The sequence below is a fragment of the Polyodon spathula genome, chromosome 20 (assembly GCF_017654505.1).
Source record: "Polyodon spathula isolate WHYD16114869_AA chromosome 20, ASM1765450v1, whole genome shotgun sequence".
NCBI lineage: Eukaryota > Metazoa > Chordata > Actinopteri > Acipenseriformes > Polyodontidae > Polyodon > Polyodon spathula.
In genome coordinates this window covers 15,708,674-15,736,116 of record NC_054553.1, presented here as the reverse complement: position 1 = coordinate 15,736,116, position 27,443 = coordinate 15,708,674, and the positions used below count along the sequence as shown (strand labels likewise).

The 27,443-nt window shown below is 40.1% G+C and overlaps 1 protein-coding gene across 4 annotated transcripts in view; it reads left to right on the top strand.

Moving 5' to 3' along the window:
* The window catches only part of LOC121295631 (leucine-rich repeat and calponin homology domain-containing protein 2-like), a 94,871-nt gene that overhangs the window by 45,204 nt on the left and 22,224 nt on the right, over positions 1 to 27,443 (top strand). For all 4 annotated transcript variants that reach the window (XM_041220523.1, XM_041220522.1, XM_041220524.1 and 1 more), the window contains exons 2-7: positions 6,803 to 6,947; positions 20,473 to 20,599; positions 21,403 to 21,508; positions 21,598 to 21,734; positions 22,066 to 22,196; positions 27,008 to 27,095. In XM_041220523.1, coding sequence (XP_041076457.1) covers positions 6,803 to 6,947; positions 20,473 to 20,599; positions 21,403 to 21,508; positions 21,598 to 21,734; positions 22,066 to 22,196; positions 27,008 to 27,095 — 734 coding nt within the window. The remainder of the gene's footprint in view (positions 1 to 6,802; positions 6,948 to 20,472; positions 20,600 to 21,402; positions 21,509 to 21,597; positions 21,735 to 22,065; positions 22,197 to 27,007; positions 27,096 to 27,443) is intronic.

The following is a 27,443-nucleotide window of genomic DNA, read 5'->3' as shown; positions in this document are numbered from 1 at the left end:
TACAAGGACACATGGGATTAGGGCTGGATTTTGCTGAATTGTAAATAGTGCTGGGAGGAATATGCCAACACACTGAAAATCCAGTGGTTAAAATGACCATGTTCATAGTTATTCATATAATAGAATTTATATATGACTATTGAAAAGAGATACAAAGCAAACCAATGCATAAATGAATAACGGTTTAATAGCTGGAGGAGCATCATTAATGTACAGTGTGTGTGGGTAGAGATCTGTCAGGATTGTTATGGAGGAGTTTAATAACAGGTAGGAGCTTCATTAATGTACAGTGTGTGTGAGTAGAGATTGGTCAGGATTGTTATGGATGGGGTTTAATAACAGGTAGGAGCTTCATTAATGTACAGTGTGTGTGAGTAGAGATCTGTCAGAACTCATGGACTGTATGGGAGGGGTTTAATAACAGGTACTTCTTCACATACCAAACACAATTTACAAGTTTCAACTTCACATTGAGTAAGTTAGGTACATTTGTAGCTGTTAGTTCAATGGTTTCTTAGCGAATACAGTAGGCTGCATGTGGGACCCATCGCAGTGAGTGCTTGGCAGATGAACTAGAAGAGTGTGTGCTGGTTACAGATTGGAATGCATTCACATGTTCTAGAGGGAAAGTTGCACCGTTTCAGCTTTTACAGCTTCTGCCACGTTTTCAAATTTCGGGCATGTACAGTGTAAGACAAAGCAGCATTCATTCTCATGAAATGACCTGTCTGTGCTCTACAGAACTTTCCTTTTTAAAGACAGTGTTTTTCTTTCAAGCGAATTGTATGTTTTCTGAGCAGTTATTCTGTTAGGAATTATAATACCCAGTGCATTACCAGTGATTTACAGTTTAACAATAACAAGCACATGATAAAAGCCTGGAATTCCTGTTTTTATAATAACAAGCCCACGATAAGCCTGGAATTCCTGTTTTTACAGTAACAAGCCCAAGATAAATGCCTGGAATTCCTGGGTGTTGCTGTTATGTGTCTGTCAGTATTGCCATAGAATACACATTTTATTGTTGATGAGTTTTAGCTATTCTGTTCCTCAGCTGGGAAAAGTAAATCCTCCAAGAGTGTAGGGATATTGCTTCTGGTGCAGGTGTTGGAGAAACATGGTCTTTTAAGATTATTTTTGTAGCTTGAAACACAAGAGACACATAACTACCACGCATGACAAATACTTGCGCATATTGTAATGACTATAACATGGTAGTTTAGAATTGGGTGTCTACGGAGTTCATACCCAGTGAAGAGGAAAACAGGCAGCTCTGGGTACCATGTGGGAGACCCTGTCATGGTAGGACCCCCATCCCCATCTTTATTTCTAAAAGTGGCATATGTTGGATAACATGGAAAGAAGTTAGAATGCAATATAAGATGCACTTGTTTGCAGGTTTGTACACTCTGTTAGTTTTAAAAGGAAATTATCTGAGGAGGTATAATAACTGGTAAATGCGAGATTGCGTTGCATTGCACTGACAACGACAGTCTGACTGCTGGTCGCTCAGGGCTTGGTAGGCTGCCCGAGCCTCCCCGATCAGACAAGGTCCCACCTGGCTTGCCCAGAACTCCCGCGGCCATCCCGCCACTGTCGCTAGCTGCTCGAACGCCACCAAATATGCCTCTGGGTCATCCTCCGCAATCATTTTCATGGCCCGTGCCTTCGGGGGCAACATCAATGAATTTACCATGGGGGTCGCTCCTCTGGCAACAGCCAGCCCTACCAGTTCAATGAGCACCATGTAGCGCTCCTCCCTCCGTCTGTCCTCTGCATCCCATCTGATCTTCAGTGCCTGCAGCAGCTCCGCCAGTGCATCGCGGTCCATCCCACCCTAACACCACGTGTGGAAAAGTGGTTGGTAAGGGGAACAGGTGTAGCGGTGATGAGGTGCAGGAGTGATGAACAGACAACGGTATTTCAGTGAACAAGGTGCTTTAATTGGTAATCCAGGTCTAGTGACCGTTAAATAATAAATCCCCGGCTATACACAACAATGTGTAAAGCGCGGGTATAACAAACTGGGCACAGCCCAGAACAAAACACAAGACTCGGTCACCAGTCCTGGGTGCGTGCAGACGTGCAGGTGCTCGGTGCAGACACAGGTTTGTCTGGAGTGTAGTGGTGCTCCGGATAGTGCTGACCCTTTTTCGACAGCTCCGGAGAAGTACTTTAACTGTCTACAGTGACAAAAACACAGACAGTTAACAATACACACACACAACACGTATTTCTCTTTTAATTAATGAGAGTTCCTCTTTCACTGCTTCTCTCTCCAAACGTTTACCCTGGCCCCTATATGTAATCCCGCATGATATCTAGGCAAACGGTTGCAGCTGCCTTATTACTTGCAGCTGCCCCTCGTTTACCTTTCAAATCAATACGGTCTTACAACAGAGTCTCGCTTCTTTCCAGGCTGACCCACTTCCCAGTCCCGGAAACGAACTGTCAGGCCAGCCCTTCCAAATACTTCTCTAGTTCTTTAGTGCCCTCACGGGTCGGGAGGAAGATTTATCACCAGAACTAATATTTCTGCCACAACCCTTACGATTTTCACATATTTCAAATCTAACATGTTATTAGATCTTAATCTAAGTCCTAATAATAGATAAAGATAACATGATTAAACAAATTAAAACACAAAAACATGATACTTTTTCAACATTTAACTAACCACAAATAATTCAGTATTCAATATCCATGTGTGAAAAAGTATGTGACCCTTTAGATTCAGTAACTGTTGGCACCCCCTTGAGCAGCAATGACTTCAACTAAGCGTTTCCTATAACTGTTGGTCAGTCTCTCACATCGGTTTTGAGGAATTTGGCCCATTCTTCCTTACAGAACTGCTTCAACTTGGTGACATTTGAGTGCTTCCTTGCATGGTCAGTTCGCTTCAGGTCCTGCCACAACATTTCGATGTGATTTAGGTCCGGACTTTAACTAGGCCATTCTGAAACATGGAATTTCTTCTTTTGTAGATCTGCTAGTACGTTTAGGATTATTGTCTTGCTGCATGACCCACTTTCAGTTCAGCTTCAGCTCATGGACAGATGGCGTGACATTTTCCTCTAGAATCTTCTGATACAATGCAGAACTCATGGTTGTGTCAATGACGGCAAGCTGTCCAGGTCCTGAGGCAGCAAAGCAGCCCAAAATCATCACACCCCACCATGCCTGACGGTTGGGATGAGGTTCTTTTGTTCGAAAGCAGCGTTTGGTTATCGCCCAAACGCTGTTGACTTTTTGACTCCTCTGTCCAGAGAACTGTTTGAGAAGTCTTGTGGATCATCTATGTGCTCTTTGGCGAACTTCAGTTGGGCAGCAATGTTCTTTTTAGAGAGCAGTGATTTCCTCCTGGCTATCCTTCCATGAACACCATTCTTGTTTAGTCTTTTTCTGATAGTTGAGTCATGAACATTCACATTAGCCAAGGCGAGAGTGGCCTGCAGATCCTTGGAGTTTACTCTGGGGTTCTTTGTGACTTCCTTGATGATTTTCCGGTTTGTTCTTGGAGAGGTTTTGGTAGGACGACCACTCCTGGGTAGAGTGACTGTGGTCTTGAACTTTCTCCATTTGTAGTCTGTCTGACAGTGGATTGGTGGAGCCCCAAATCCTTAGAAATGGTTTAGTAACCCTTTCTAGACTGACATGCATCAATAACTGTTTTTCTGAGGTCCTCTGAGATTTCTTTTGATCGTGTCATGATGTGTTTCCACACACCTGTATGATGAAGAACAGACTCACAAAGTTTCTGATCTTTGCATAGGGTCTTTATATAAGATCTACATAATTATTTAAAATCTGCTCTCATAATACATTCACATGAATGGAGTTAAAATCTCCTTTCATAAAAATCTTGTGCTGAAGGTGGACATCTCCAGAGTTAATTCATTGATTCATTGAAAAAAAAAAAAAAAATAATGTGTTTGAGAACTATTAAAGTACAAAGTTTGTTAATGTGTTTCTTTTAGAAAAATCTAAATATCAAGTCTCAGCATTAAGTACATCATTGTTTTTGCTTGCATCATACTTAACTTTAACTTAACAGATTATTATAAGACTTAACTAAGACTTATTTTGTATACTGTTGTACTCTGTACTGTTTTTAAATGTGGTTAGAAATACTATTAATTATTAGATTAAAATAAATGATAACATTTGTATTAAATAAGTCCTTTTCATCATGATTAACACATTTCCTTAATGAAAGTAACATATATTCAACCAAATCAAAGTTTAAGGATGAAGGACATGGCTTCCTCTACTCCCGCTTAAATTCCAGAAGCATCTGGCCGGCTCATTTAGGATGACCAGTCGCCTGATAAAATCAGGATCATCCCGATATTAGGGGCTTTGTCCTGCGTCCCGATCGAGGCACTGTCGCGATGCCATTTGACCTGATTTTAAGAGTAAACGTTGAAAACCCAGGCATAAAATGTGAAATTTGTATTTTCTCATTAGGAAATTTTCGTGTATGCGGCTGCTGTACTGTCTCACAGTGCAATAGCATACTCTACTGGTTTAGAGCGTGCTGTTTGAGTCAGTTGTTGGCATTGCATCTATGCAGCTATCCAATCATACATTAACCTGCAGTCGTATGATGCAGTATTCGTCATGTGCTTTTCTTGCTGTCTACGCCTGTGCGTCCGGTTTTACTGGTGAAGTGTCATGATGGCTGGTGGTGTTGATGAGGAAAAATGGATTCAATAATATGCCCATGGTCAAGTCATCCAATTATGATTTTAATTAGAATTTATAAGACCTGTTTAAACATTAAATACACCTCATATTTCAGAGCACTGTAAAAGCCTAAAAATAGTGGTATTTGCTTCCTTACTAAAACAGAGTGATGTCATTTTGTTAAAAAGCAAGCATGCAACGTCCCCCAGCAGTTGCTGCTGACGTTCTCTGTCTGGTGTGGACTTGCCCATACATTGAGACTGCACGTTCTGCATCCACTGAATTGGTTGAAAGTGTAAGGCAAAGGTTTGCCGAGTTATACAGGTGTGGACATCAATTAGAAACAGTCCCAAAACTTGGTTACCCAAAGGTAACTGACATTCTTTAATAAAGTCCATATATGAAGCACATTCATTGTCATGTTATTTGTCCCATCCAGGAATTTATTTTAGCACTGCCAAGTCAAAACAAAGATTCGGGTCTAAAATTCTAACTGTGTTAAAGTAAACAGCAGGTTGTTTGAACCAAGGTAGCTGTGCTTGATTGTACCCGTAATGCTGATTTAACTTGGGTACAACCAACACTGGAATACTTTGTCTGCGCTGACTTTCCAGTATGTTTTCTGAAAGCTGTTTGTTTTACGTTCTGTTCAGCGGCCTCTGTAGTAGCTTTTTGTTTAATGTGTGATTCTGAAGTTATAGTGATCAATCATATTTTCTTTAAGTCAGATTACAAGATGTGCAAAACAAATTACCTCCATCTGCATGCCTTCCTATCTATAGAAGAAAGTACACAGTTTGTGTCGCTTGCGTTGTGCAGTAGTTCACGAGGTTTCTTTCCTCCCCTCACCAACTGATTGTGTCTCAGTTTTTCACTCTTGCTATCTGGTCACCCTAGGCTCATTGCACAGTGCTATACTGTATGTCTAGGATCAAGTGGAGTTTTTGTTCAAACAACGAAGACCTTTTCTTTCATGATTTACAGTTTAATAAATGTGGTCATTGTGCTACTTATCCTTACTACCAGCTATGAATTGTTATATTGGTGGAGGGAGAAGGCATTGCCATTGCGCAAGAAAAAAATCATTGATTTTATCAAAACGTGTGTGTGTGTGTGTGTGTCTATAATATATATATATATATATATATATATATATATATATATATATATATATATATATATATATAAATATACAGTTGTTGTTTTTGTTATTTTTTTCCCCAATTTGAAATGCCCAATTATTATTTAGGCTCAGCGCACTGCTACCATCCCTGCACTGACTTTGGAGCGGCGAAGATGAATACACGCTGTCATCCAAAGCGTGCACCATCAGCCGACTTCTTCTTTACAAACTGCAGATTCACCATGCAGCCGCCCAGGAGCTCCTGCAAAGCGTCTTTACTGGATGCCCCACTCGGGAGCCAGAAAAACAATATTAATATAAGAAGAAATAAAATCACTAAACATTTTTGTCCAGAGTTGGCTTCTTCTGAAAGAGATACATTATAGATTGGATTTATCTTTTTGAGTATGTTCAATACCAAACCACCCACTAAATTAATATAATACTGTCCCTGTGTGATTGTGGATGTGAGAGCTGACATTTGCTCCCCTAAGTGGTTATCTGCCTACATTTTTAGCAATATCTTATCTGTGTAAGATTGATGTTTGGCATCAAGTCAACTGCAGAGATCGCTCACCGCAACAGCGGCTCTGCCAAAGAAACGTCATGCTTTTTTCAAGAACTCTTCAGATTGCTTTGTCACTTGAGAGAATCGCATCAAATTTAAAAACCTGAGAAGTTATGATCGCAAAGATGACTTTTATCTATTGATCAGTTGATCTTTTGGGACTCCTTGTTACACAAATATTAGGCAGCTGAAAACAGCAACATAATCTGACTGTGTTACTACCTTCCACTTACCAGTCCAGGCAATGAAGTGGTGTGATGTCAGACACACAGTATCCACTGAAGCATCACTTCCATGCAGTCTGGTTTTACACGTCCCTTTTTTTATTCCTTCTGCTTGGAAAATCATTTGGTGCTTCTGCAATGCCTTGCTTTGTGTAATTTTGATATTTGGAATTGAACTGTTCATTTTGTTGTTCATTGCAGATCTCTCAAAGAACCGTTTTCTGGAAATCCCTCCAGAAGTGTGTCTCTTTGCTCCTCTAGAATCGTTAAACCTGTACCACAACTGCATCAAGGGGATCCCAGAAGCCATCATAAACCTACAGATGTTAACATACTTGAATATCAGGTCAGTGCTGTTTCTGTGTACATGCTAATAGATTATTCCAGATGTTCTACCTTAAGCCATGTGTTTAAGTGTTAATTCAGATTTCACTACTGTGAACCACTCTCAAAGTACAGTGCAGTTAAGTACAGTAGCAGTGTTTCTCTAAGGCACAGCATACATAACAAAGATATATGCTCCAACAGGCACATGTACTGTAAATGACAGGAATTACTTGAACTCTGTTGGAATAGATGAGTAGATGTGGCAAGTCAGTGAAGTGTGTTCCAATGAAACCACCCTTCATGCATGGCCTGCCTGACCCGATTCTGTCAGTGACCATTGGCTGATGTGTTGCCTGAGGCTGGCCCCACAGAGGGAGCGAGACAGGAGGTGTGAATACAGGAAGAGCTGAGCATTCCCTTTCTCATCTTTTTAATGCTTTCTACACAGTAACCCCCAGTTATATCAGTAACAAGCTCAGATGTGTCTTTTTAGACTCATAGTAAAACCAGGAATGGATCAAACTGCTTTGCAATGGGAGTTATTTCAATCCCTGTTTACCTTAACAGATACACTTGAGTCTCAAAGCCATTCTAATATTGAAATCATCACCACTTATAATGTTGAAATACTTTTTTGCTGTCTCTCTGAGTTCCACAACCCCTGCCCTAGAACCCCTTCTGTATCATCATCATCATCAACCACAAAGCAGGAAACCCCTCCCCACAATCAAGTATACCAAAACCACATTTGAATTTAAATAAAAATACATCAGCCAATGTGCAGCCCAAATGAAGAGTGCAATAAAGCAACACAGTGATGTTGTGTTGATTTTTTTACACTCAGTAACTCCAGCTTACTGAAATGTGTCATTTAGCTCCTTCAGTAGTCATGGAAACATCCAAGAGGCTTTTCTCTAAAAATGATGTTCCCAAAAGAGGAAGAGTATCAAACACTTCTGAAGTAAAAAGGTTTAATTTAATAATGGCATTCTAAGCATGTTGACCACACCAGGTTGGTATCCAGTGCTGTCACAGCTCAGTGCTGAATGTAGGCTGGGTCTTAAAGGAGTGCTAGACTTAAAAATCCACTCCCCTCATCACAGCTTTAGCAATGTGCTCACTGATCCCCTCATCATGGCATTAGCAATGTGCTCACTGACCCATAAGAACATAAGAACATAAGAAAGTTTACAAACGAGAGGAGGCCATTCGGCCCATCTTGCTCGTTTGGTTGTTAGTAGCTTATACATCCCAATATCTCATCAAGCAGCTTCTTGAAGGATCCCAGGGTGTCAGCTTCAACAACATTACTGGGGAGTTGATTCCAGACCCTCACAATTCTCTGTGTAAAAAAGTGTCTCCTATTTTCTGTTCTGAATGCCCCTTTTTCTAAACTCCATTTGTGACCCCTGGTCCTTGTTTCTTTTTTCAGGCTGAAAAAGTCCCTTGGGTCGACACTGTCAATACCTTTTAGAATTTTGAATGCTTGAATTAGGTCGCCACGTAGTCTTCTTTGTTCAAGACTGAACAGATTCAATTCTTTTAGCCTGTCTGCATATGACATGCCTTTTAAGCCCGGAATAATTCTGGTCGCTCTTCTTTGCACTCTTTCTAGAGCAGCAATATCTTTTTTATAGCGAGGTGACCAGAACTGCACACAATATTCAAGATGAGGTCTTACAAGTGCATTGTACACATGACAAACACATAAGACAGTCAATCAGAAAGATTGCACCAACCACTGCCAAATCACTGGATGCACACTCCTTCACTCTTGGTGACAATCAATGTTTCTAGGTGCTAGTCACATATCTTTTTGCTGCTAGTCAAACTGACAAGTGGCTTCAGTCTCTACCCGTCAACTAGCTTTTGAAGTGTATTTACCAGTTAATCAAAAGCTGTGTAGTGTATTGCTTCTTCCTGGTACCCTGTCCCTTCCTGTGGTGGGCAGTTCCAGACACAGGAAGTGATAATGTACCAGAAACAGTGTCAGTTTACTAAAGCCAATGTGGTGTTTAATCAGTGTTGAAATCCCCAAATAAAAAAACCTGAAACACAAAGAAGAGAAGTGATTTGAACTCGTTGGGGGGCAAACCTTTTTAACAGTAGAAGCCTTGCGGCAGTCATTTTGGCAGTTTTTTTTATTTAAAATGTAATTTTCTCTAGTTGTGTAACTCATACGGGGCTGCACGTTCATTTACCTTTCTGTCCCTATGTATTAAATATTCTCACAAAGCATGAAACGCGGGAGTGCAGAAATAAAGGAGATACAGTGGCTTGACCTCCCCCTTGGCGTTTTTCCTATTTTGTTGCCTTACAACCTGGAATTAAAATGGATTTTTTGGGGGTTTGTATCATTTGATTTACACAACATGCCTACCACTTTGAAGATGCAAAATATTTTTTATTGTGAAACAAACAAGAAATCAGACAAAAAAACAGAAAACTTGAGCATGCATAAGTATTCACCCCCCCAAAGTCAATACTTTGTAGAGCTACCTTTTGCAGCAATTACAGCTGCAAGTCTCTTGGGGTATGTATCTATAAGCTTGACACATCTAGCCACTGGGATTTTTGCCCATTCTTCAAGGCAAAACTGCTCCAGCTCCTTCAAGTTAGATGGGTTCCGCTGGTGTACAGCAATCTTTGACTAGGCCATTCCAAGACATTTAAATGTTTCCCCTTAAACTACTCGAGTGTTGCTTTAGCAGTATGCTTAGGGTCATTGTCCTGCTGGAAGGTGAACATCTGTCCCAGTCTCAAATCTCTGGAAGACTGAAACAGGTTTCCCTCAAGAATGTATTTGGCGCCATCCATCATTCCTTCAATTCTGACCAGTTTCCCAGTCCCAGCCGATGAAAAACATCCCCACAGCATGATGCTACCACCACCATGCTTCACTGTGGGGATGGTGTTCTCGGCGTGATGAGAGGTGTTGGGTTTGCACCAAACATAGCGTTTTCCTTGAGGGCCAAAAAGCTCAATTTCAGTCTCATCTGACCAGAGTACCTTCTTCCATATGTTTGGGGAGTCTCCCATAAGCCTTTTGGCGAACTCCAAACGTGTTTGCTTATTTTTTTCTTTAAGCAATGGCTTTTTTTCTGGCCACTCTTCCGTAAAGCCCAGCTCTGTGGAGTGTACGGCTTAAAGTGGTCCTATGGACAGATACTCCAATCTCCGCTGTGGAGCTTTGCAGCTCCTTCAGGGTTATCTTTGGTCTCTTTGTTGCCTCTCTGATTAATGCCCTCCTTGCCTGATCCGTGAGTTTTGGTGGGCGGCCCTCTCTTGCCAGGTTTGTTGTGGTGCCATATTCTTTCCATTTTTTAATAATGGCTTTAATGGTGCTCCGTGGGATGTTCAAAGTTTCGGATATTTTTTTATAACCCAACCCTGAACTGTACTTCTCCACAACTTTGTCCCTGACCTGTTTGGATAGCTCCTTGGTCTTCATGGTGCCGCTTGCTTGGTGGTGCCCCTTTCTTAGTGGTGTTGCAGACTCTGGGGCCTTTCAGAACAGGTGTATATATACTGAGATCATGTGACACTTAGATTGCACACAGGTGGACTTTATTTAACTAATTGTGTGACTTCTGAAGGTAATTGGTCGCACCAGATCTTATTTAGAGGCTTAATAGCAAAGGGGGTGAATACATATGCACGCACCACTTTTCCGTTATTTATTTTTTAGAATTTTTTTAAACAAGTTATTTTTTTCATTTCACTTCACCAATTTGGACTATTTTGTGTATGTCCATTACATGAAATCCAAATAAAAATCAATTTTAATTCCAGGTTGTAAGGCAACAAAATAGGAAAAATGCCAAGGGGGGGGTCAATACTTTCGCAAGCCACTGTATATTACAGTATACCCAAAAGACCTGGGAGCAGTCACATTGACAGCCACACAGAAAACAATTGTATTTTGATTATACAGAACGGTATTCTACTTTATTATTTTTATTTACCAGACCGCAGTGTGTTTAGCTGTAATAAGATTAGTCTCTACTCTCTGCCCGAGTGAATGACTGACAGTTTATTGTTTTTCAATCAACCTTTTGAAAGGCTGTTGACTGTTTGCCAGCTGCGCTGCTTTGGTCAGTCAGTTAGCATCGGGACTAGTGAAAATAAATATCAGAGACCGTGGAGTTTTACAGTATAGGAAAATATGGAGTTGATGTTATGGATCAAATGGCATGGAAGTATTCTGTGAAAGCTGGCTCCCGACGGTGGTCTGTTCAGGTGTTTTACAATGTATTGGACCTAGCAGCCATCAACTCCTGGGTACTTAGAATGCACAGAGAAGAATTTACCAAGGAGAGAATATATTTTACAGTTAGCACAGGAACTTCGCAAGAAGCATTTGGAACAGAGGGAGACTGCCAAGCCTGTACCCACAGCTGAACTGGCAACCCCGCTGAGAGCCGCAAGAGACGGCAATGCCAGGTTGGCAAATGCAATAAAAATTAAAACTTTGGACAGCTGTGTCTTGTACAGAAAGGCGGCTTGGCGATGCGCATTATCTGTGTCGATTGTGAACAGCCTTAGACTCAAGGTAAAGGAATACCCTTTTATCAAAAAAAAGAAAAATAAATTACTTTTTTTTTTTTAACTTCTTGTGCTGGGCGCTTCTATAAAATGTTTTTTTCCAAGTTGATATATCTACGTTGTTCAGTTGCTTTTATGCATCCGATAGTAAACCGTTTTGCTATTGAAAAGTGAAAAATCTACTGCTGTCGTTTCAGTTTTATAAATATGTACAGTATGTTGTAAACCAATGTCTGTTTATTTATTTACATTTTCTTTTGATTTATAAAATAAATGTTCATATATATGTGTGTGTGTGTGTGTGTGTGTGTGTGTGTGTGTGTGTGTGTGTGTGTGTATATATATATATATATATATGTGTGTGTTCAGATTCAGATGTGTTTATGTGATGTACTAAATAATAAATAAATAAATAGAGTAATTACACATGTTTTAGATTTTTAACTACTGCGCTAATGTTTTTAATGGCCCAGATGCAATTTTATCTGGCCCAATACATTTATAGATTTTTTCATAATGGTTTTTATTTTCAGTATGTTTCTAACTGTGTATGGTAACACCGTGTAACAATTATTATTATTTTTGTTCCTGGGTAGTAAGTGTTATTTCCTAATTGCTTATGCCTCAAAAGTATAGAAAATGGCTATTATTCCCCACAAACTTTGCTTTTGTGACCAGGGCAGTGATATTTCAAAATATCACTATTTCCAATGGGAAAACGGGCAAATGTGTGTCTTTTCATTCACATAAAGTCAGAAAAAAACAACCCTGAATCCAAATTAACATGTATTTATACTAAAGTAATACAAAAATGACTACAAAAGATTTAGAAGTGAGTAGTTTTTCGAGATTTAAGATTCAAAGAGAGCCCACGTCTCAAAAGAAAGTGTCTAAACGAAGCCTTTCATTATATGTTACTTCAGCCGTATAACACGCACACATTTCTGTGTTTGTCAGAAAATAAAAATACTGTATTCAAGATTTGAAAATGTATGTGTACAAATGATACTCTTTTTTCACAAGCAAACCCACAACCAAGCTGTTACTATATGGTCACAACAACGCTAAAACTGAAGTATAATAATCCTAATTAGGGATGGGTCAGTGTAGTCAAATACACGATTACACGAAAATAAAAAAATAAAAAATAAAAACTATTCGAATAGCATATTACATATTCGAGTACACAAAAAAAAACCCTTATGTTAGCTACTAGTAGAACCAAATGTGTCTGTTTTTATTTTTTTAATGTTGACGCTTAACATGTTATGTCAGTCTTAAACCCATTGCTATTTACATATTAAATTTTAGGACTCTAATTATGCAATTCTTTTAATAGCAACATTCTACAGTAATTGTATTCAGTTTGAAAATGTTGCCAATTTTATTGCCTTGTTTTTAGCTAATGTTAAGATCCCTGCATGAGTTCTGCTGTAATGACTGTACACAGCTTCCGGGAGCATGGCACCGGCAAACTTGGAATGTGTGAATAAAATAATGTATATAGCAAGTGCTAAAAAAATTAATCCAAACTTGGGTAACATTGAAATTAGAAAGGCAATTTAACGTTATGATGAATATAAAGACATACTAAATGTTAAGCACAACAATGCAGTGACTATAAGAAAAGGCAAGATGCTTGGAGTTGGAAAGGAGTTTTTTTTTTTTTTTTAACTCTGGACTGCAGTTCAATGTAAAACATCTACTGTTGACTTTCTGTGAATGGGTGGAGTAACGTCAACATTTGCAGTGACCATTAAAAGTACAACCAGGTGACCTTGTTTTAAATTATTTACAGGTTGTTGAATAAACAAAGTAACTTGACTTAGATTCATCTGATGTTAGTACTTTATGGTTGTAATTAGAAATGTTAAACTATTGTAATGTTGGAATGTATTTTCTATTGTTTTAGCCATGTTACAATATTTACACTAAGATTATTTTATAAATATTATTTGTTAGAATTAAACAGATGTAGAATATTTAAGTTGCTATATGGTAGGTGTTATTTTATTCTGAATACACTACAGCAAAAATTATTATTTGGTGTGTAGCAGGAGGGAGATCTGTGCTGACTTTTCTGGTGCATTCATAGTGCAATTGGCATGCTGACTGCAGGAATGTCTACCAGAGCTGTTGCCAGAGGATTGAATGTTCATTTCTGTACCATAAGCCGCCTCCAACATCGTTTTAGAGAATTTGGCAGTACGTCCAACCGGCCTCACAACCGCAGACCACGTGTAACCACGCCAGCCCAAGACCTCCACGTCCGGTTTTAACACCTGAGGGATCGTCCGAGACCAGCCACTTGGACAGCTGATGAAGTAATGTTAAAACTGTACAATGCACTAGTAAGACCTCATCTTGAATATTGTGTTCAGTTCTGGTCACCTCGCTATAAAAAAAGATATTGCTGCTCTAGAAAGAGTGCAAAGAAGAGCGACCAGAATTATTCTGGGCTTAAAAGACATGTCATATGCAGACAGGCTAAAAGAATTGAATTTATTCAGTCTTGAACAAAGAAGACTACGCAGCGACCTAATTCAAGCATTCAAAATTCTAAAAGGCATTGACAATGTCGACCCAAGGGACTTTTTCGACCTGAAAAAAGAAACAAGGACCAGGGGTCACAAATGGAGTTTAGAAAAAGGGGCATTCAGAACAGAAAATATGAGGCACTTTTTTACACAGAGAATTGTGAGGGTCTGGAATCAACTCCCCAGTAATGTTGTTGAAGCTGACACCCTGGGATCCTTCAAGAAGCTGCTTGATGAGATTCTGGGATCAATAAGCTACTAGATATTGAAATTGGAGAAGGAATCTATGAAAAAGACCTAGGAGTTTTTGTTGACTCAGAAATGTCTTCATCTAGACAATGTGGGGAAGCTATAAAAAAGGCTAACAAGATGCTCGGATACATTGTGAAAAGTGTTGAATTTAAATCAAGGGAAGTAATGTTAAAACTGTACAATGCACTAGTAAGACCTCATCTTGAATATTGTGTTCAGTTCTGGTCACCTCACTATAAAAAAGATATTGCTGCTCTAGAAAGAGTGCAAATAAGAGCGACCAGAATTATTCCAGGCTTAAAAGGCATGTCATATGCAGACAGGCTAAAAGAATTGAATTTATTCAGTCTTGAACAAAGAAGACTACGCGGCGACCTAATTCAAGCATTCAAAATTCTAAAAGGTATTGACAATGTCGACCCAAGGGACTTTTTCGACCTGAAAAAAGAAACAAGGACCAGGGGTCACAAATGGAGATTAGACAAAGGGGCATTCAGAACAGAAAATAGGAGGCACTTTTTTTACACAGAGAATTGTGAGGGTCTGGAACCAACTCCCCAGTAATGTTGTTGAAGCCGACACCCTGGGATCCTTCAAAAATCTGCTTGATGAGATTCTGGGATCAATAAGCTACTAGATACTGAAATTGGAGAAGGAATCTATGAAAAAGACCTAGGAGTTTTTGTTGACTCAGAAATGTCTTCATCTAGACAATGTGGGGAAGCTATAAAAAAGGCTAACAAGATGCTCGGATACATTGTGAAAAGTGTTGAATTTAAATCAAGGGAAGTAATGTTAAAACTGTACAATGCACTAGTAAGACCTCATCTTGAATATTGTGTTCAGTTCTGGTCACCTCACTATAAAAAAGATATTGCTGCTCTAGAAAGAGTGCAAAGAAGAGCGACCAGAATTATTCCAGGTTTAAAAGGCATGTCATATGCAGACAGGCTAAAAGAATTGAATTTATTCAGTCTTGAACAAAGAAGACTACGCAGCGACCTAATTCAAGCATTCACAATTCTAAAAGGTATTGACAATGTCGACCCAAGGGACTTTTTCGACCTGAAAAAAGAAACAAGGACCAGGGGTCACAAATGGAGATTAGACAAAGGGGCATTCAGAACAGAAAATAGGAGGCACTTTTTTACACAGAGAATTGTGAGGGTCTGGAACCAACTCCCCAGTAATGTTGTTGAAGCCGACACCCTGGGATCCTTCAAGAAGCTGCTTGATGAGATTCTGGGATCAATAAGCTACTAGATATTGAAATTGGAGAAGGAATCTATGAAAAAGACCTAGGAGTTTTTGTTGACTCAGAAATGTCTTCATCTAGACAATGTGGGGAAGCTATAAAAAAGGCTAACAAGATGCTCGGATACATTGTGAAAAGTGTTGAATTTAAATCAAGGGAAGTAATGTTAAAACTGTACAATGCACTAGTAAGACCTCATCTTGAATATTGTGTTCAGTTCTGGTCACCTCGCTATAAAAAAGATATTGCTGCTCTAGAAAGAGTGCAAAGAAGAGCGACCAGAATTATTCCAGGCTTAAAAGGCATGTCATATGCAGACAGGCTAAAAGAATTGAATCTGTTCAGTCTTGAACAAAGAAGACTACGTGGCGACCTAATTCAAGCATTCAAAATTCTAAAAGGTATTGACAGTGTCGACCCAAGGGACTTTTTCAGCCTGAAAAAAGAAACAAGGACCAGGGGTCACAAATGGAGATTAGAAAAAGGGGCATTCAGAACAGAAAATATGAGGCACTTTTTTACACAGAGAATTGTGAGGGTCTGGAATCAACTCCCCAGTAATGTTGTTGAAGCTGACACCCTGGGATCCTTCAAGAAGTTGCTTGATGAGATTTTGGGATCAATAAGCTACTAACAACCAAACGAGCAAGATGGGCCGAATGGCCTCCTCTCGTTTGTAAACTTTCTTATGTTCTTAACAACCAAACGAGCAAGATGGGCCGAATGGCTTCCTCTCGGTTGTAAACTTTCTTTATGTTCTTATGATGAAACTGTGGGTTTGCACAACCGAAGAATTTCTGCACAAACTGTCAGAAACCGTCTCAGGGAAGCTCATCTGCGTGCTCATCGTCCTCACCAGGGTCTTGAACTGAATGCAGTTCGGCGTCATAACCGACTTCAGTGAGCAAATGCTCACCTTCGATGGCCACTGGCACGCTAGAGAAGTGTGCTGTTCACGGATGAATCCCGGTTTCAACTGTACCGGGCAGATGGCAGACAGTGTGTATGGCATCATGTGGGCGAGCGGTTTGCTGATGTCAACGTTGTGAACAGAGTGCCCCATGGTGGCGGTGGGGTTATGGTATGGGCAGGCATAAGCTACGGACAACAAACACAATTGCATTTTATTGATGGCAATTTGAATGCACAGAGATACCGTGACAAGTTCCTGAGGCGCATTGTCATGCCATTCATCCGCCACCATCACCTCATGTTTCAGCATGATAATGCACGGCCCCATGTCGCAAGGATCTGTAAACAATTCCTGGAAGCTGAAAATGTTCCAGTTCTTCCATGGCCTGCATACTCACCAGACATGTCACCCATTGAGCCCATGTTTGGGATGCTCTACATCGACGAGTACGACAGCGTGTTCCAGTTCCCGCCAATATCCAGCAACTTCGCACAGCCATTGAAAAGGAGTGGGACAACATTCCACAGGCCACAATCAACAGCCTGATCAACTCTATGCGAAGGAGATGTGTCGTGCTGCGTGAGGCTGACTGGTTTTCTGATCCATGCCCCTACTTTTTTTAAAGGCATCTGTGACCAGTCATGTGAAATCCATAGATTAGGGCCTAATGAATTTAGTTAATAAACATAGTTAATATGAACTGTAACTCAGTAAAATCTTTGAAATTGTTGCATTTATATTTTTGTTCAGTGTATATAGGAAGTAGGCTGCACCTTTTATTTTGTAGTTTTATTACTGTTTTATTTTCCCTTTTTCTTTCGCCTTTTGTCTTTTGATTATTCTTTTGAGCACCTGCAAGTGCGCCCGCACTTGGATTGTTTACCAGCATTGGTATCCCTGTGGTCCTGTCTATCATCCCTGGCAGTCAGGCCACGGACAACAGCTCCCTCTGCGGGCTAAAATAAATCATTGAACAGAGAAAGAAAAGAAATTGCATTAATAAAACTTGGCATCTGCGTGGTGTTTCAAGTACACCTTTCTGTCTCCTGTGTGTCAATGAACTACCCACCACCCTTCCTTATGGTGGCTTGCGCAATATTGTACTACTGTTGTTTTAATTAGAAGAGCTACGCGCTGTGACGTTACTGCTCATTGAGATCTATATTTAAATTCGGTTTACAAAAAGGAAAACTTGTGCCTTAGAAAATAGGGTGTTGAACGAAGAAATCTCGTCTTGGACATTGTTTGTACATTTAGTGAACCCAGCTAAACTTTACCGGCTTACACCGTTATGCTGTATGCTTGTACACACGCTTTTGCCTTTTATTCTTGGTAGCGTAAGGGACCAGAGTTCAGGTAATTGAATACACAAAAATGTGTATTCGCACCCTGTGTATTCAAATAGGAAACTATTCTAAATTCCCATCCGTAATCCTAATAATAAACACTATTATAACAATATTCATAATACAAAATAATAACAATCCTTCACGTGTTATTGCTTGTGTAGCCTCTCCCAAGTCAGTGCCAACCTTGCTGAATGATACGAACGAGTCCTGGAAAGATTGTGAATGGCATTTTTGACCTGAACACCCATCGGATCCCAAATAAAAAAGTTAGACAATTCGATCGCATATCTGGGTATCCATCAAGACATCTTACCGTGAGACTGGCTATGATGTAAACAGAATGTTGAATTTACGACAAATAAAGCTGATGTTATATCTGCCAATCTGGGAAACTGACGGCAATAAGGCAGAACTTTATTTTTTCTGTCATAAAGCCTCCACTCTAAATATTTGCCTACTTTCTTTCAGATTTATTGATTTCAGCACTTTCCTTTTGGCTTATTGGTTGCTTAGTTGTAGAAAACCCAATTTGTAAAATTTGCCATGTCGCAGGAATGAGTACAACAAACACAGCACTTCGGTATGCAGTCTCAGATTCTAAAGTTAGGATTAGTTCATAGTTATGTTTTTAAAAAATGGTTTGTAAATCATTTTTCAGCTTTTTGGAACAATGGCCCATTTTCTTGGATTCATGAAACAGAAGCCATGTACACTATGTACAGTACTTATGAAAGTCTACACCCCCTTGAACTTTTTTTCACATTTTGTTGTGTTAGTGCCTTAGAGTGTCATGCATTTAAATGAGGATTTTTTTCCCCACTTATCTACACACCATATTCCACACACTGTTAAGGGGAAAAAAGTTTTTATTAAGAAAAAAATTATATATTAAAAATACAAAACTGAAAGATCATAATTGGATAATTTTCCACCCCCGAGTTAATACTTGGTTGAAGCACCTTTGGCAGCAATTACAGCTGTGAGTCTGTTGGGATAGGTCTCTACCAACTTTGCACACCTAGGTTTGGCAATATTTGACCATTGTTCTTTACAAAACTGTTCAAGCTCTGTTTAGCTCCTTGGGGAGTGTTGCTGGACAGCAATCTTCAAGTCATGCCTCACATTTTCGATTGGATTTAGGTCGGGGCTCTGACTGGGCCACTCAAGGACATTTACTTTTTTGTTCCTTAGCCATTCCAGTGTAGCTTTGGCTGTATGCTTTGGGTCGTTGTCATGCTGAAAGATAAAATTTCAGCTTTCTTGCAGAGAGCATCAGATTTTCCTCAAGGACTTCTCTGTACTTTGCTCCATTTATTTTCCCTTCTATCCTGACAAGTGCCCCAGTCCCTGCCGATGACAAACATCACCATAACATGATGCTGCCACCATCATGCTTCACAGTAGGGATGGTGTTCTTTGGGTGATGCGCTGTATTGGGTTTGCGCCAAACATAATGCTTTGCATTTAGGTCAAAATTTTATATTTTAGTTTCGTCAGACCACAAAACTTTTTGACACATGGCTACAGAATCTACTGAGTGTTTTTGTACGTACTTCAAACAGGATTCAAGGTGGGCTTTCTTGAGTAATGGCTTACTTCTTCCCACCCTACCATACTGGTCAGATTTGTGGAGTGCTTGGGATATTGTTGTCACATGCACACTTTGACCAGTCTTGGCCATAAAAGCCTGTAGCTCTTCCAAAGTTGTCATTGGCCTCTTGGTAGCCTCTCTGATCAGTCTCCTTCTTGCTCGGTCATCCAGTTTGGAGGGACGGCCTGATCTAGGCAGAGTCTTGGTGGTGCCATACACCTTCCACTTCTTAATAATTGTCTTGACCGTGCTCCAAGGGATATTCAAGATATTTTTTTTTTATACCCATCCAACTTTTTCCCAGAGTTCTTTTGAAAGTGCCTTGGTGCTCATGGTTGAGTCTTTGCTTTGAAATGCACTACCCAACAGAGGGAACCTACAGGAACTGCTGAATTTATCCTGAAATCATGTGAATCACTACAATTTAACACAGGTGGTGGCCACTTAACTTGGTGAGTGATTTTGAAGGCAATTGGTTAACCTGAGCTAATTTAAGATTGCTATTACAAGGGGGGTGGACACTTATCCAAACAAGCTATTTCAGTTTTTGTTTTTAATAATTATTCTACAAATTTCTAGAATATTTTTTTGTACTTGGAAGTTGTGGGGTAGGATGTGTAGATAAATGAGGAAAAAAAAAAATATATATTTTAATGCATTTTAATTTCAGGCTATAAGGCAACAAAAGGTGAACATTTTGAAAGGGGGTGTTGACTTTCTATAGGCACTGTATATATTATACTAGTTAAAATTAACTGGCCCAGTTGGGCCTGTGGTGCTTCATAACTACCGACCAAACTGCGATCTCTACATGCCCTGGGCCGCCGGGCCATGGTTAGTGTCAAACCCTGTTACGTCCGACTGTCTCCTTTCTTTATACTATTTTCAGTGTTTTGAATACAGCCGTCAGACTGCTGCAGGGCTTCTAGGTATGACTATCTCCGGTCCTTCTAGTGTTAAGAGGATATCAGCCAGGCGGTGTAGCAACATGCCTGAAGTCTGCAGACAGTTACATTTAATGTTCTGTTTTAAAAAGTAGTCTGAATGGTGTCCAAAGTTACAGAGCTTGTGTTCTCATAACTGCACGTTTTTGTTTCCCCAGTCGAAACCTTCTATCAACACTGCCAAAATACTTGTTTGACCTTCCTCTAAAAGTTTTAGTACTGAGTAATAACAAGCTTGTATCCATTCCAGAAGAAATTGGGAAATCAAAAGACCTAATGGAGCTGGTGAGTAAGAGTACTGAGGTTTAGAGTCTTTTTCTTTCTTTCTCATATTGAGTGTTTAAAATGCTTTGCATTATTCAGCCTTATTCAGGGCCAGCACTATAACACACTTTCTAACAGACATGTTATATTTACCCTAACAATAACAAGAAGACTTTTACAAGTACTAACTTTTTATAACTTTGTTGGAAAGCCCTTGGTGCAAACTGTAAACATGACCCTAACAATGTGCCAAAACAATATTGGTCAAAAGTAATCAAAATGGGCTTATTTTTGCAAGTTAATATGTGGCGTGTAGTACCTGTCCTCCCGAGCACCTGCTCCACTTGAGCTGGAATGATCCAGCTAGTTGTTATTTTAGTATTAATGTACTACCTGTTTTTAAGAAGCATTATGCCCTTTGGAATATAACCATGATTGTCATCGTGACTGTTTAACACCAGTGACATTTATTTTTATTTATTTGTTTATCTATTTATTTATTTTTATAATTGTTTATTTTTCTACTATTATTTAACCCCAGCTCTTGATGCAATTGATATGAATAATGTAGTACAACATTGGTAATGATAAATTTCTCTTAACAACTTTGTCAGTATCTTGTGCATACATTATAATACAAAAGACATAATTGTTGTCACAATGCTTGGCTAATTTTAGCCTCTATCTTCTGATTTGTGTTTTTTTTATTTAGTAAACTATATACTGATCACATGCATTGGCTGTATTCTTTTTTTTGGCATTGCAGTTTATCCAGTACACAATAAGCATGTTGTCTTATTAAGTGCTCCTTCTCCTTGACCTAGGATATCAGCTGCAATGAGATTCAGGTCCTTCCTCGGCAGATGGGAAAACTACATTCCCTCAGAGAGCTTAATATAAGAAGGAATAGTCTGCAGGTGCTCCCAGAGGGTAAAGTTCAAGTCTCCTTATCCTTTTACTTCCCAGACTGTGGAAAGCATGGCAATGTGTCTGATCTCTGCTTCTCCTCTCCCTTTCAGAGCTGGCCAACCTTCCTCTGGTCAGGTTAGACTTCTCCTGCAACAGAATCACAGACATTCCAGTTAGCTATAGGAAGTTAAGACAGCTTCAAGTTATTGCATTGGATAACAACCCAATGCAGTCCCCTCCAGCACAGGTTGGTATACTTGCATCTCAGTTATGTTGTTTTTATTAAACTTGATTTTATATGAAGTTAAACACCTTGAAGAGTCTTAAGAAAAAAGGGACGGGCAGAAGGGCGTGGGTCAGTGTTCAGGGCTACATGCAACAAGGACGAATGGGGAAGGAAGAGGAAGGATACACACGTGGTCATGATATTTACAAATCCATCTCTTACACCTCTGTAGCTCAATGAAATAAAGTGCTTCAGCACTAGTAAAGCAGCTCCACCACACTACTGTTTTAAAACTCTTTGTTAAAAGACTACGTTTTTAGTCTGAACAAAGTCTCTGTCTTCCCCCCTGCAGATTTGCTTAAAGGGTAAAGTACACATATTTAAATACCTAAACATCCAGGCCTGCAGAATAGACAAGAAGCCGGAATCTCTCGACCTGCCTCCTTTAGGCAAAAGGATCATATCGCAGCCTCTGACAGACAGGTATGACCACATTAATACACCAAACAATAAGAAAGTTCAGATTCATTCATTCATTCATTCATTTATTCATTCATTCAAATGTTTAGTTACGGCACTTTAACACAGGCTACACAGAATTCATTCTCATTGCATGAAGTTAAGGTCATGGAGGCCAAGGTGTTGGGCGTGAAGATTCAAGGGCACCAAGGTAGTTCTAAAAGGCAAAAAGGCATAACATAAATCCAATCCAAGGACACCAAGGCAATTTCATACTCATTCATAAAACAACAAAAAAGAAATACAGAGAGGTTATTATGTTTACATTTTCTGAGTGATTCACACACTATTGTTACAAAATAAAATATAGGTCACTTTCCCATTGTAAATCCAATTTTAAAAATAAACTTTCATAATGAAAAAATACAAAGGGTAATTTGGCAAAAAAATAATATTCGTGGTGACACTGATTCTGCTAGAGGCTTAGATACAGCCTTTGTGATACAACAGCACAAATAAGCAATGTCAGTGAAGGGAAAGCTAAAAAATGACATTTTCAGGCAAACAGGCAGAAGATTCCCATGACTGGAGTTTAATAATGATAGTGGTCAAATGAGTTGTTCGGTACGCAGTGTCTGTGCAGCTGTCGTTTGCCAACCGCTGTTACAAAGCCTGTACAAACAACGCAGCTTTGAAAAAATAAATAAACTCAAAGTTGAAACTTTGTCGGGCAATGGAGAGTGCTCTGCATCACAATGATGAACAACTGGATGTACATATTGTTAGATGTTTATATTTGAGAGACCTATAGTTTCACAGTTCTTCAAATTTACAGATGCAACGGATTTAAAGTTTTGTTATTATTATTTTATTATTTATTTCTTAGCAAACGCCCTTACCCAGAGCGACTTACAGTTGTGTACAAAAAATAGATATCAGAATTAAAGTACAATTAAGAGCAAGATACAAAATACAGTGAATTCAGTCCTAATAAGAGCAAATACAAAACACAGTACAATTTGATATTAGAGCAGTTTAAGAGCAGATAACAGTGCTGATAGTTACATCAGGGTTAGACACGAGTGCAAGTGAAATACAAGATACTACAGATTGGGTTAAGTGCCGGATTAAATACAGTAAAATAGGGAGCAGATAAGAGCAAGTTAAAGTGCATTAAAGGCAGAGTGCTGTATTGTCCAGAAGGGAAGAGTTGAGTTTTACAGGTGTTGTCTGAAGAGGTGTGACTTGATGAGGCGCCGATAGATGGTCAGGGACTGAGCAGTCCTGACACCCATAGGAAGGTTGTTCCACTATTGTGGGGCGAGGGTAAGAACATAAGAACATAAGAAAGTTTACAAACGAGGAGGAGGCCATTCGGCCCATCTTGCTCGTTTGGTTGTTAGTAGCTTATTGATCCCAGAATGTCACCAAGCAGCTTCTTGAAGGATCCCAGGGTGTCAGCTTCAACGACATTACTGGGGAGTTGAGAAGGAGTGGGATCTGGAGGCAGGGGAGCATAGAGGTATAGCCAGAGAGATTGGGTGGTGGGTGTAGCGAGAGATGACAGTCTGGAGGTAGCTGGGTGCAGTCTGGTCAAGGCATCATTAAGCGAGTACAAGAGTCTTTTGAACTGGATGCAAGCAGTGATTGGGAGCCAGTGGAGTGAGCCAAGCAGTGGAGTAGCGTGGGAGAAGCGAGGCAGAGAGTACACCAGGTGATCAGCGGAGTTCTGGATGAGAGGCAGCGGATGGGTGGCGGACGCAGGGAGGCCGGCCAGGAGGGAGTTGCAATAGTCTAGGCGGGAGAGTACCAGGACGTGGACGAGGAGTTGCGTAGAGTAGTTTAGTGAGGATGTGTCAGATTTTTCATATGTTGCTCAGGAAGAAACGGCAGGTGCGTGATAGAGTGGAGATGTGCTGGGAGTAGGAGAGGCAGGGGTCCAGGTTTACTCAGAGGTTCTGGCTGAAGAGAAGGGAGAGACCATGGTAGATTTTAGAGGAATAGAGATAGAGAGATCTGAATAGGGGGAAGATGAGGGGAAGAAAAGGAGGTCAGATTTAGAGAGGTTGAGTTTGAGGTGATGTGAGTGCATCCAGGAGGAGATAGCAAACAGGTATAGATATGGGAGGGGATGGTGGGGTCAGAGAGAGCAGTTTGGTTCTTGCTAAGCGGAGCACAGAGGAGAATCAGGGTTGGGGAGGGGAGGGGCATTCGGGTCGGGATATGAGGGCCCAGAGGGAGGAGGTGAGGGAGGAGAAGAAGGTTGAGGTAGTAGAGTCTACAGAGAGTTGGGAGGAGTCGATAGGAGGGAGGTAAGAGAGTGGTGGAGGCAAGGGCAGTGAGGGAGAGAGCGCGGAGGTTACGGTGGGAGGTGACAGTGGGGATAGGTGGAGTAGGGAGAGAGGAGAGACAAATTAAAAAAAATAGTCATCAGAGAGGTCCAGAGCATTGACATAGAGGGTGGAAGGGCAGCAGGCACTGATGAAGGTGAGGTCTTAGAGAGAGGACAGGGCAGCAGGAGTTAGTGTTATCAGAAGAGAGCCAGGTTTCAGTGAGAGCAAGGAAATTGAGAGAAAGGTGGGAGGCAAAGGCAGAGATGAAGTCAGCTTTGTTAGCAGTAGTGACAGTTCCAGAGGGCACCAGAGAGAGTTAGAGTCCTGCGCGGGTCCGCTTTTTGAGATCCGCTTCCGACCCAGACCCGCTACTATAGGACCCAACCCAAACCCGCAACCCACTGCAACACCACAGTCTTACCCGCGACTGACCCGCTTTAATAAGACATGCAATCCGACCCAAACCTGCAAGTGTTTGTCCGTCAACTGACTTTCTCGCGCTCGCATTCACACACAGATATCTACCATTCCATCATAGTTTGAGTTTACACAATAGGCTATACAGCATGGTAGCTTTCTCTAGTGGTTTTTATATATTTTAACGCTTTTAAAAAATATATTACAATTAAGCCATGCTGTCACAATTTGTTTTCATTCTATGTAATCTCCTCCTTTCTGCAGTACTATACTTGACAACTGTAAGTTCACATTATTATATATATATATATATATATATATATATATATATATATATATATATATATATATATATATATATATATATATATATATATATATATTATTATTATTATTATTATTATATATTGATTCCACATTATTGGTGTTGGGTACAAATTGCCAGTGACCACATGTGAATGAAAATTCCTGGAAGCGCAGTCACTTTGAGCTCAGTCTAACAGTGTCTCTACCTCTGTTTGCCTGTCATTAACCAATACTACAGTAAGTCTTTCTCGTGGCTTAGTGCTGGGAGGTGCACAGTTTAAAAAAAAAAAAAAAAAAAAAAGGCAACAATAATATATTATGCTAATGAGTCAGTACGAGATTAGAATTGAATTGAATTGAATGCATTCTTAACACAGGCTACACAGGATTTCAGTGATTGCAAAATTCTGAATGATTGCATATGCCCTAGAAAGGTAAAGGGTCAGAGCAATAAGACCATGAAATGTGAGGCTGTGTACTATTTCAATAAATACATTCTGCAGAGAAAGCAGTACTTATTGTCTTAACCAAGCAATAAATACCAGTGATTTTGATATTAGAGAGGCATTACAAAATAGCCCAGGCTGTACCTTATCTAAGCACATTAATGTTACCGGCTATTGTTGGGACACAGAACATAGGCTTTAGTGTTGCCTGGTAATTCCTGTGATTTTTGTAAGGTGTTACAGGGTTCATATAAGAATGTGTAGCCAAAGTAAATCTGACAGCTTTATTTTATATTTCAATAGTTGGAAATATGATGGTATAGTCTGGTATAAAAATATTCCTATAAAAATGCTGTGTGTGTGTGTGTGTGTGAGAACAGGCTGCACAGCTGAACAGGCTGTACTCTTCTCAAGTGAGCTGTCCCCAAAACCAGGTTAGAACTGTGGTTAAGGTAATGGTGTCTGCAGATGCTCTGTATTTTTAAAATACAGGTGGAAGTCGATTGTGATGGGCCGACTGGGAGTAAGGGAAAAATTAACCATTGCATGGAATAATTCCAAATTTCTGAAAAAAAAAAATGTAAATTCTACATGTTCTATGTGTGAGACTAAGCTGCAGTCTGAGTGTGGAATTGTGTATTAATTGATATCTCAGTGTTAAATAGTAAGGACTTGCACTTCTTGTTTGGTGTGCACCATCCATTTGCTGAGCAAGGCTTCAGGTGCAAGGCAAGCCAGTCATGCCATATTGTGTGATTGCTGTTCTGCTGCTAATCCCTTAATAAAAAAAATGAACTGCTGCACATGGGACTGGCCATTCCACTCACATTGACAATGCATTACCCTCCAAGATTCAGATAGGTGGGTTAAAGGAGTAACAGCAGCCATTCTCATCTATCCTTTGTAACATTGGCACCAGCCTCTTATCATTGTGTTCACTCTGTGAAGACAATGTGTCCTGCAGACCCCACATTGTAAATTACTCTGACTGCTGGCCCTGGTACGCTGTGGTTTCTGAGCAGAGTTTTTTGTTAATCTATTTTTACTTTCTGAATTGCAGGCCCTTGCTCTGTAAACTGAACCTCTCCCCGTGTCTGTCCAGAAAGGCTAAGGAAGGAATGCCTTTTTGCTGCTACTCTCTCTAGTCTCTATTGGTTGAATTCCACTCAGTGGTCTGGAAGCAAGCTGTGTAATCACAGCAAGCTGGGTCAGTGCCAGAACCCTATTTAATCAAACTGGTAATGCAACTGATGCTGCTGCTGCTGCTGCTGGGGGCACCACAGTCCTCCTTCACCTTGTTTTACTGCACTCTTACCTGTATTTTTGATTTCAGCATGGAGGATTTTTACCCCAGTAAGAGCCACGGCCCAGACTCAGGCATTGGCAGTGACAATGGGGACAAGCGCTTATCCACAACAGAGGTGAGGGCCCTGCGTAACCTGTAGGAGTATCAGCCAGGCATTTACTCCAGATACCCAATACAAAAACCAAGATAAAGATCCATTAAAGATAACTAACAATATTAGAACCTGCTTTCTAAAATGGTGACCAAACTAAAGAATCGTAAGCTAAACATTTGAAAATAATGTTATTAAACTAAATGTTAGATGGACTGCCAGATCATGCAAAGGTGGCGGGCATTCATTTGGGAGAGTCATTGTAAAGGGTATTGTCCCCAACAGCATGCTCATATACTGTAACCTTGAGCTCCGACAGGTTCAAACAGCATGCTCATATACTGTAATCCTGGAATCTGATAGATTCAAACA